Here is a 12,005-nt window from a genome sequence, read left to right on the forward strand (position 1 = left end):
AAAAAAAAAAAAAGCCTGATTAAAAATTTAGTAAAGGACCTAAGTAGATGCTTCACTAAAGAAGACATACAAATGACCAAGAGGTCTATGGGAAAGTGTTTAACGTCACTATTCATCGGGAAAATGCAAATCAAAACCACAATGAGACATCATTTTACACTTATTCGAATGCTATTATCAGATAACAAAAGATAAAAAGGTTGGTGCTGATGTGGAGAAAAGGGAACCCTTGTTCACTGTTGGTGGCAATGCAGGCACTGTGAAAAATCGTATGGAGGTTCCTTAAAAAATTAACACAACAACCCCCCTTTAGGATGTATGTCTTAAGGAATTAAAGTCAACATCCTGAGGAGATATCTGCACTCCTATTTAGTAGCAGCGTTATTCACAATGGCAAAAAGGTATAAGCAACCCAAATGTCCATTGACAGATGCATGGATAAACAAAATGTGGACACACAATGGATATTATTCAGCCTTAAAAATAAGGAAATCCTGCCATTTGCTGAAACATGGAGGACGTTCTGCTAAGTGAAATAAGCCAGGCACAGAAGGACAAATACTTCATGATCCCAACTCTATGAGGAATCTAAAACCACCAAACTCATAGATCCAAAGAATAGAAATAGTGGTTAACAGGGCTGCAGAGAGGGAGACATGAGGAGATGTTGGTCAAGAGGTACAGAATTTCAGTTATGCAGTACATATATGCTTGGAGATCTGTATAATGTGGAGCCTATAGTTAACGATACTATATTGTATACTTAAAAATCTGCAAAGAGGGTAGATCTTCATTAATTGTTCTTAACACAAAGAATTTTTAAATTAAACAACACAAGGCTGAGAGCAAAAGGAAACTTGGAGGTGCTGGATAACTTTATGGCCTGATTGGTGATATTCTCATGGGAATATACTTATCATCTGCAAACTCATCAAGTTGTATATGTTCAACATGTACGGCTCTTTGTATGCCAATATACCTCAGTAAAGTGGCTTAAAAATAAAGAAATAAAAACCACCCATAAGCCCATCATCCAAAAAAACCATTACTAAGATTTTATTGGATTTCTTCTAGTAGTTTTTCAGTAAGTGTGTGTATGTTGGTTTGCATACACCGGTATACATGCCCAAATATATGATCTGTGTATTTTGTTTAAATAAGCCATTTCCAAAGAGGTGTGCCTTCTTATGGGTTGAACGCTGTGGCACTTATGAAATGATGATGTGTTATTCATATTTGATAAAGGTGCCAAAACGTATGGCATATTTTTAGTTTGCTGTTGGGGCTGGATTCTTTCTCGCGGCTCTCTATTTCACATGAACAGCCAAGACAGGTGTGTGTATGTGATTCCAATGGAATGCACTTCATTTCAGAAAAGCTCAGTTGTTGATTCCTGGTGCTGAGGCCTCCCCTTCGCCGTGTAACCTCCATCCCTTTGTTTTCATTACGAGGGGATGAATATCTATGTTGACCCATCCTTAGGCATGGAACAAACAGAAATAAGGAAAGTATATGATGTTCTTAATATGTGTTTCATTTTCTTTTCTTTCTTTCTTTTCCAGAAAGTATTTTGGAGAAAAAATTGGACTGTATTTTGCATGGCTGGGATTATATACATCATTCCTCATCCCATCTTCTGTAATTGGGGTGATTGTGTTTCTTTATGGGTGTGCAACAATTGAAGAAGATATTCCCAGGTAAATCAGTTTTAAAGAAAAAGGCTCACTTGCCATATGTTTATAATTTGGAGTTTAAACTTAGTATAAGTACTTTTCACATGCCTCCTTCCAAAGCCCTCACCCTCTATTATTCTCCTTTGCTATGACATATGTAACTTTCCTCCAGAGACAGATCTAGGAGCTACAGATTCTGGGAATGGCTTCAGAGCCCTGCTAGGTGAGGCCCACTTCCTCTTCTCATCAAGCTCTTCTCCAGGGTAGGGGAATGTGTCTCATGTGGGCAGGGGGATAATTCCTGGTAAGAAAAATCATGCCAGAGAAATACTTTTTTTCTGTCTCTCTGCTTCATCACTTTTTTTTTCCTTTGGTTTCCTATAAGACCCAAGGCAAGATGTGGGGAATGACACTGGGTAGAAATCACATCTGTGTGGTCAGACGCTGCTAGAATGAAGCATGCCGAGAAAGCAGGCAGCTCTAATGCTGAGGAAGGCACAGCCTCTGTTTCAAGAAGTCAGAAACTACAGGGAGGGGTAGCTCCAAGGCAAGACTCTTGGAACGCCAAGACATAGAATCAACGCTAGTTTTTATGGGGAAGAGAGAACCCACAAAGGAAATATGGGTTGGGCATGGTGGCTCACACCTGTAATCCCAGTGCTTTGAGAGGCCAAGAAGGGAGTATCATTGGAGCCCAGGAATTTGAGAACAGCCTGGGCAACATGGTAAGACCCTATCTCTCTAAAAAAAAAAATAGCTGGGCATGGCGGCATGCATCTGTAGTCCCAGCTACTTGGGAGGCTGAGGCGGGAGAACTGCTTGAGCCCAGGAGCGTGAGCTTGCAGTGAGCCGTGATTGGTTGTGCTACTGCACTCTAGACTGGGCAAACGAGCAAGACCAAAAAAAAAAAAAAAAAAAAAAAAAAAAAAAAAAAAAAAAAAAAAAAAAAAAAAAAAAAAAAAAAAAAAAAAAAAAAAAAAAAAAAAAAAAAAAAAAAAAAAAAAAAAAAGGGAAAAGAAAAGAAAAGAAGCGCTTACAAACAGCTTTCTTTAGACTGACAATGTTATATATTAGCCGTGTGACTGGACAGTTTGCTCCCTGAAGCCTAGGTTCTTGACTGTAAAATGGTAATCACAACGCCTACCTCAGGGTGTGGTGAGAATTCAAGGAGACTCTGTCTGGCACAGAAAATTGATAAATAATTGTTGAATAAATCAACATAAGTGGAAATAGAGTACAAGGGACAAAACAGACGCTTGGTTAATATTCAGAATTTAAACCTCTTGCCATCTTCAGAATTGTCTTTGCAAACGGAAGCATGGTTAGTATGTTTTAATATACTTTTGGATGCAAGTGATGGAAATGCAACTTGAGCTAGGATAAGCAAAAAAGGGAATTTATTATAAGCATTCAAGGAACACTGGAATAGGGACTCCGTTTATCTCCTGCCTCTGACTCTTTCTAGCATTTGTTGGTTTCACTATGTATTTAATCCACTTGAATTAAACATTGCTGCTGGTAGCTCATGGGTGTTACTCCTGAGAGCTTTATACTCGATTGGTCTAAAGTGAAAACATCCGATGACTCCATTTGACTTAGGTGGAGGCCCTGAACCAATTCATTGTGGCTAGGGGGCAGGATAGCTTTGTACCAACATGATATTCCTTCCACAGCTAGGTGGATGAAGACACTGGGTGGATCTTTAGAGTTGGGGGTGGTAATGGGGGAAGTCATAGCCATTCTAAAGAAAAAGCCAAAAACTGCACATTTTATAAAAGGGTATGTGTGCATCAGTGGGCAGAAACTGTTTTCTAGTTTACCTGCTTCCTGCCTGATGGTGCATACCCTATAGAAATGGTCTTGCAAATCAAATCACCTGGGGCTGATATTGTCAATAAGTAGAGTAAAACTAAATCTATGTCAATCTATGCAAATGGTCTTGCAAATCAAATCAACTGAAGATTATATTGTCAGTATCTAGAATAAAGCTCTGTCACTTGATGTAAGAGACAAGAGTTTATATATATTTTTGCATAAAACTCTAGTATCATTGTCAAGTTTTTTGTTTTTTTTTTTTTCCAGGGTGAAGGGGAAAAGGAAGGGGGAGGAGGGAGAGAGACAGAGGGCAAGTGTTCTTGATTGGGATTTCTGGGACCTTTATCACAGGAGATGGGTTTTAGGGCTTTGCTTTCTCCAGAGCACCTAGCATGAGGTAAGAGCTAATACTTGTGAAATGCCTACCTTGTGCTGGGTATAATGCTCATAATGCTAGGTGATTGTTATAAACTAGTTTCTTTGATTCTGTAAGAGATTAATATTATACCCTCCATAAATAGGCATTATTTTTCCACTGAACAGAGATTGAGAAACTGATGCTACATGAGGTCACATAAATTGTCTAATTTCAACAACTAATAGTTGTCAGGGCTGGGAGTTGAACTGTGTCGCCTCCTGCTCCAAAGTCTTTGCTTTTTCTAATAAGGAGAGAAGTTTTCCAGAAGGCTCATATCCTCCTCCACAACTCAGTAGCTTCACCTGAGCTTGCCTAGGTGTGTTCTAAGAAAACATGGCTTTTGGGTTTCCCTTGAAGATCCCTAGACATCTGGCCTCAGGTTGATCAAGGGTGGAAAACCTGATATTGTGCATAGGGAACCAGTGCCAGTGCAGTGGGGTGGGGCACCAGTGGGCTGGTTTGCATTCGGACTTAGAACTTGTGCCCTGGGTCCCCACATGGTAATACATGTGGCAGCAACTACTACAGCTGGAAAGGACGTGGTCTGCACATGCTGCAAAGATAGATGTCTACACACAGATGCACACAACCCACGTTCACGCACACTCATGCATGCACAGGTGGATGTCTACACACAGACGCCCACACCCCACACACTCATGCACGTGCAGGTAGATGTCTACACACAGACGCACACACCCTACGCACTCATTCACATGCAGGTAGATGTCTTCACACAGACGCACACACTCCACATACTCATGTATGTGCAGGGAGATGTCTGCACACAGACACACACACCCCACATTCATACACATTCATGCATGTGCAGGTAGATGTCTACACACAGACGCACACACCCCACATTCACACACATTTATGCACGTGCACATGGACATCCGCACACAGACGCACACACGCCACATTCACACACACTCATGCATGCACAGGTGGATGTCTACACACAGATGCACACACCCCACATTCACACATACTTATGCACATGCAGATAGATGTCTACACACAGACACACACATCCCACATTCACACACACTCATGCACGTGCAGGATATTCAAGTGTAAAGTACAGTTGTTACTGCAGATGTATTACACTCCCTGTCAGTGTGGATAGTGTTCTACAACTGTGGATATAACAACAACCACTGGTGGGTTGTGGAGTCAATTTAATGGGCTTTTAAGTGGACTTGAATAAGATGGGATAAGATAGGATAGAGTGAAATAAATATTAGTATTCCTTATAAGAAGGATGTGTAAGCGTTGCTTCGTGAGATTTTGTTTTAGTTTTACAAGTGTGCTTGTGAGAGTGAGGGTATGTATTTGCATACTGAAATCTGATGTCACAAATTGTTTTAACTGTAGGTTGCGGTCAAAAAAGTTTGAAATTGCTACAGAATTGAAGTTTTGCATGTTGGTTTTTCAGACTCAGGATGAGGTTTGGCAAATCAGGAAGGTGTAAATACCAGAAAAATATAAACATTTTAATAGATTTATTTAAAAACCAAGTAACCTTCTTTTTTCTGTTTGTTTGTTTGTTTGTTGTTGTTGTTTGGTTTTTTTTTTTTTTTTGATATAGAGTCTCACTCTGTCACCCAGGCTGGAGTGCAGTGGTGTGATCTTGGCTCACTGCAACCTCTGCCTCCCAGGTTCAAGTGATTCTCCTGCCTCAGCCTCCCGAGCAGCTGGGACTATAGGTGCCTGCCACCACACCTGGCTAATTTTTGTATTTTAGTAGAGATGGAGTTTCACCATATTGGCCAGGCTAGTCTTAATCTCCTGACCTCATGATCCACCTGCCTCGGCCTCCCAAAGTGATGGGATTAAACAGGCATAAACCACAGAGCCTGGCCAAAAGAACCATTTTTTAAACATAATTTAAAATTCATCAGAAGTCCAACTTCTGTGGGTCTATGGAAACTCTCAAAATACCACTCCTCATAAACAGAGGGGTATTTTCTAAAACCAATATTGAATCTAAATAAACACATACGCTAAGGGTGTGTGTCTATCAGCCACTCATAACTGATTTTGTCATCAAGCCTGAAATTTACTATCTCTCACTTTTTAAATAAAACCTTTTTAGTTAGAAAAATTTTAGTTTAACAGCACAGGAACTTGCAGAGAGGGGCCCAGCGGACCGTTCATCTAGTTTCCCTTGATGGTTATGTCTTATGTAACTACGGCACAATATCAAAACCAGAAAACTGACATTGATTAGGTGGAACTTTAAATGGCACCTTTGATTTCCAGTAATTTCACTTTGATATGTGAGATATAAGCATAAGCTTGTAAGTAGTACTTCCATGTGTGCATGATACGTCTACAGAACTTCCCTCTTTCTGCTCACCAGGGGATTTGTTTCATTTGTTAAGCACTTACATGAACAGAGAAGATTATGACATTCTTTTTAAAGCTGATTAATCAAAACCATATTGAAGAAAGACTGGCTACTTTGGGTCTGAGACCTTAATAGCAGCCGTTTAGTCTGAATTTCCTGAATGATTGCCTCTTTGTACCTCCTCCCGTTGTGCTAACAGGGTTCTGAGTCACCTAATTCGTGAGCAATGATTCACCCTGAAGAACGTTGCTCACTTTAGGGTCTTGGTTCAATGGACTGTCAAGCCATTTATCAAGCTTCTTATGCTTTCTTGAGAAAATAATAAATTAAAGGAATATGCCATTGAATTTATAGCCACAGTTACTTCTCACTAGAAACCTGTGGATTGCACAGCTTAGTGAGTACCCTAGACCTGATTTCCATTCTCGGCTGGCTTCCCTCATCATTCAGCCTGTCTAGAGGCAGGCAGCCTCTCTCAGAAAATACAAAGTCATTTTGATGTTGTTCTGAGCCAGAATTTCTCTAGAATTCTGTTAAAATTGATTACATCAAAAACCCTCCAATACATATATAAGGCATTCTGACTTCACACTTAAATGATTTGAGGAGGATCCGTGCCTTGGTGGCTGCCATCTTGTGCAAATGATGGGTAGTTGCCTGCACTCTAATTTAAAAACCAATAATTTGCACAGCACTTAGGTTTCAAAGTGCTTTGCACCTGCCTGACTGCTAATATGTTTTTCATGCCTGACCTTTTAGCAATGACTAGTTTCAACTAGGATTCAGTTGACTAGGTTTCTGTCTCTCTTTAGTCCATGCCAAAAAAAAAAAAAAAAAAAAAAAAAACCACCCTGAGTTAAATGAAGTCCCTAACCCACAAACTCTAAGAGCAGCATTGAGGAACTCATGTGTTCTTGGACGTGACTTAAAAGCCAAAGTCTTTTACTAGAATTTACACAGACAAGTGATTTTCTGTGTAAATCTGTTTTGGAGGGGGTACTTTCCTCTCTGAAAGTAGCAACTCCTTCTCAACTACACAGCGAACACAGGTCTGACCCAGAAGACTTAAACTGGCCTCTCAAGTCACCAAGAAGAACATGCCCAGGTGAAACTGGCACAGCTGAATGTATTATTAAGATATTACTACTTAATATTTTCGGTGTAGATGAGTCATTTTTATTGACCTTTGCCAGTGGAGAGCTTAGCAGCGAGTCAGCGGAGGAACTGGGATTTATCCTCAGAGACCAAGACTTTCCATTCTCTCACACAGAAGGCCTTTCCCTCCTGCGGACTTAGTAGCTCATTAGAAACAGAAGCCTAGCAACTGGGACTTGACAGAAGGTGACAGCCCTCAGTGAACCTCCCACCCTTCAACTTCATGAAGGGAGAAATAGACCTGGGCATTCCTTGAACTTCGCAGGTTTCATGGGAGCACTGGCTTTAGCACACAGGGCACTGGCTTGCCCACCCTGGCAGTGGCTCCCACTTGTGAGCCGTGCTCTGTAGCACCCTCTGCTGCTTCTTTCAGTGGGAAACACAGCTGTGGTTCTCATTGCTGGATCCTCTGCCTACCCATCACTGTCTCCAGCGGCCCTGTAAGAGCAGCCAATGCTTTGCTTTCCTGAAACATTGAGTTCTCCACCCTTTCCCCCTGAACCATGAGCTTAACCATCCTCCCGTCTCCCCAGGAGAATATTACACAACAGAGCGATGAGTTCATTCATTTTCCTATCAGTGAATGGTATAGAGGGTTATTGGGCAAGCCAGTCAGGGCTGGTAATTCTTTGGTTCTTATTTCCAAGCATTTATATGAGCCTAAATCTGTTGATTCAGCTAGTCAGCTAATGAATGGAATTTCAAATATATTCTTCAGCCCATTAAAGGGAAATAACACTAAGAACACGTTGGAATACAGGCCACTGGAGATGATTTGGTTCATGCTCCAAGTATCAAAGAATCTAGACCTTGGAAAGCTTTGCCTTGCTCTTTCATTCTCTCTAATCTTATTTCATGGTTATAATAATTCTTATTAGGTTGAAGTTATTATTCTCCATCCTACAAGTGGCTCTACAGCTCATGCTCTTAGAAAAGGGCTTTCCACTCAGATCTACTCCATTCTTCCCCACGTAGCTTCTCCTTCTAGAGATGAGAACATGTGTAGGTCTGGCCACACACTTGTGTTTGTTTCTACTTGGGACCAGTATCCCCTGTTTGTGAGACAGCCAATAGGCTTTACAAAAACAGCCTGGAATGAGCCTCAGGCTGTGATTTATTCACAACTGTTGACGTTTCCCATTCCACCAACCTCATGGACCCAACATGTTCTGAAGGGACTTTGTGGGGCATAATTTAATGCCCGATATTTGTGACAGATGTCACTCACTTTCCAGGACACAGGTAGTGACGGGGAGCGCCATACTCAGTCTTTTTGTTGTTGCTTTTGGACAAAATATGAGTAACATTCTCCCGGTGAAGAATCCAATGGTAACTTCCTTAACATTCCTTACTTATGGAGTTGAAAAACTCAACCATAGATTTGGAAATAGGAGCTATTTGGGGATGGCTTTTTCTTGGAGTGGACCATGCTTGAGCTTCACGTACCCAACAACCTCCACCTATTGCAGCAGAGAGATGTGCAACCAGCAGAATGCCTTCACCATGTGTCCCCTGTGCGACAAGTCCTGTGACTACTGGAACCTCAGCTCAGCCTGTGGGACTGCGCGGGCCAGCCACCTGTTTGACAACCCTGCCACCGTCTTCTTCTCCATCTTCATGGCTCTGTGGGGTATGTGACCATCACCAGGCTTGCTAATATGGGCGGTTCCTTTAAATGGGCACAACAACAAAGCTCTAAAGCTCATCCTCTTCAGGTTATTTACTTTTGCATTTTTCCTTCCTATCCCAAGAAGTATTTTAAGGATAATACCTTTGTCTTCTTTACTCATATGTGTGAATAGAATTAGGAAAATCCTTCCTGTCTTTATCTGTTTTCTCTCAGATGTAGCCATGCTAAACATGTACTAGCCCCATGTATGATTTATTCATAATTTGAACCAATGCATGTTTTGAAAACCCCTAGCACGCCTGTAAGACTCCTCTAGGTGTACGGACTTAGGTGAGCTTATAGATATCATGCAGCATAATACTTAGCATGGTGGAGTGACTGCCGTGGTCACAGTGTTAGCTCACGGTAAAGGTGGGCTGAGATTTGGTTTCCTGACTCTCTAGTCCAGTGTTATTGTTAGGACATCATAAGTATAGACTGTAGAGATTTTATATAATGCTAGAGTCATGCTTTCAGTATTCCCACCAAAGGGATTTGTGAAGGAAAAAATAAATAGTTTCTTCATTTTTCTCCTCTTCCCTTCCTGCCGTAGTACGGGGATAATATACTTGCTCTGAGCCATAGCTATCTGACTGTAAACACATACAGACACACACAGACTCTCTCTCTCTCTCTCTGTCTCCTATTCTCACAAGCTGGACTAACGTGGAATAGCTACCCGATGGTAACTGCACGTTTCTAAGAAGACACACCCATGAGTATTAGAAAAGGGACCAAGTCAACATGTTTCAGCCCATCTGAGTAGCCACCTGCTCCTTTACTCATCACTGAATGTGCAGGTCCGTGGTTTGCACATTGGATCGCAGACTGGCTGGACCATGGTCTGGCTGCAGTGGCTGCTCGATTTATCACTGACTCCATGGGACCCGGAGGATATGCCAGGATGGGTCCTGAGTCACACGTCCCTGAGAGCATGAAGAGAAGGAGGAGAGGGAGAGGCCTGTTCTCAGTGGTTCTTAGGAGAACTGGAACACAACCTTCCTCCATCCCCTGTGGGGACCTTCACTTGGGTGGAGACGGAACTTGACTGGAAAGATTCCTGTATTGCTAGCCACCAAGAAAAACGTCCAGGGTACACTCTATTCTCTATCATCAGGGAGAGCAGCTGCGTCCCGGGAGCTCATGGGCAGTGTTCAGCCCATGGAGAGTTGGAGCAGGGAGCAGAGAAAATCGAATTCTGACTGTAGGGTCCTGGAACTGTTCCCAGCAGGGGCCTTTAGAGCACACTGAAGTTGGGGCCTGTTGCCTGGGAAGTCACTGGCAGCTCTGTGTCTCCTTATCAACCAGGAGTGTTGTGGAATTACCCCAAGATCCACCCGAACTGATTTGGAACCCGAAATACCTATTTATTTTTTGATATATTACAACCCTAATTCCCATAATTTGTCTTGCAGATAATTACCACCATTGAGTAGCTGAAGCCTAATAACTCAGGGTCTATGATCCTTCAAGAACTTTCTTGGGACACATAATCCCCTGTTGTAGAGAAACTTGGTTTTCAATTGTACTTCCCAGTTTCAAGTTCCAACAACTGCCTCTTCTCTTCCCTCAACAGCTGTAATGAACAGCTACCTCCCACCCCTCCTGAGCTCCTTAGTCATTTCCTACCCACCCCTGGACCTACTGTCTTCCTCTCACGTCACAGTGCAGGGAAAGTACCCAGGGGTGGGATCACACCAGAGCTTCCTGGCACAGGGTAGCGCTTGGTTTTGTTTGTTGACAGCCTTGCTGTGCTTTATGTGATTGCGTACTCAGTTCCAGCAGCCAAGAGCCCTTAGGCAAGACTGTCTACAAATTACAATTAAAAATAATAGTAATGCCTCTCATTACCATGATTATTATGATTAGTGGTGCTGTGCTGTGGGCCTGGGCCAGGGCCCATGCCTGCCAGGGATAAGGCTGGGAAGAAATGGCCCTACACAGAGAGCGGCTTGGGCTGCTGGTGGCAGGGAAGAGGTGGTGTAGAGTCAGGGGGTCTTTGGAGATACCAGTCGGCGGGACCTGAGTCTGTTGGAGTCTTCAGACCCAGCTCTGACTTCAAATTGCAGGGAACATTGAGAAAGAGAGTGAAGTCCTACTGAAAAGGGAAGGAAAGAGGCAGGTTTTCTGAGCTATTTTCTGAATAGAGGTTAACTGACCTAGGCAGACCTCGTGTGTGTCCCAGTTCTGTTCCTTCCCAGCGGGGGATCCCATAGAGGGTAAACGTGAACCTAGCTCTGTGTCACTAAAGTCAATGCTCTTGACCAAGGTGCCCAGTTACCTTGGGCAGATGACATAATCTTTGAGCACTGTGGTCCTCATCTGTAAACTGAGAGAACTAATACCTACCCAACAGTGTTCTTGCGACAGGTGAATGAGGTATGTGTGCAGAGCATGTGACATGGTTCCTGGCATAGATGTGCACCCGGAACTGGGAGCCACTCTCCAGCAGTATGGTGGCCGTCCCTTGCCCCCACAACTTATCTTTGCAGGACTCTTTTGCCTCTCTTGTCTTTCCTGCAGTCTGACTTCCTCCCTTCAAGGAGACACCAGTCAGTCAGGACCCTGGGCACTGCTGTATGCACAGCCCTCCTCAGGTACCAAGGGAGGACCAGTAGGAAGAGGAGGGACTTTCCACCATTCTTAGCATCCCCAGGCCAATGCCAGTGTTGGGAGATCAGAATGCACTCACTCCAGAAAAGCCTCAAATCCAAGACAGAAAACATGCAAATCAGTGCATGCAAAATGTCATGTCAGATGAAAACATGCAAATCAGTGCACCATAATGTAGCTACAAGGAAAACGAATGCAGCTTTAAGTAACTGTATATTCAACCAGTGCACAGGTGTTTGTTATTCTCAGTTCTGTGCTGTGCCCGAGGTAGACATAGGCAGCTAAGAGCTGGGACAAGCTTACAGT

The 12,005-nt window shown here is 42.8% G+C and overlaps 1 protein-coding gene across 3 annotated transcripts in view; it reads left to right on the plus strand.

Annotated features, from left to right (window-relative positions):
- The window catches only part of ANO2 (anoctamin 2), a 384,342-nt gene that overhangs the window by 191,380 nt on the left and 180,957 nt on the right, over nt 1-12,005 (plus strand). For all 3 annotated transcript variants that reach the window (XM_037744853.1, XM_037744854.1, XM_037744855.1), the window contains 2 exons: nt 1,563-1,697; nt 8,887-9,047. In XM_037744853.1, the coding sequence (XP_037600781.1) occupies nt 1,563-1,697; nt 8,887-9,047 (296 nt within the window). The remainder of the gene's footprint in view (nt 1-1,562; nt 1,698-8,886; nt 9,048-12,005) is intronic.

This window comes from Cebus imitator, unplaced genomic scaffold (assembly GCF_001604975.1).
Source record: "Cebus imitator isolate Cc_AM_T3 unplaced genomic scaffold, Cebus_imitator-1.0 Scaffold187, whole genome shotgun sequence".
Classification (NCBI taxonomy): domain Eukaryota; kingdom Metazoa; phylum Chordata; class Mammalia; order Primates; family Cebidae; genus Cebus; species Cebus imitator.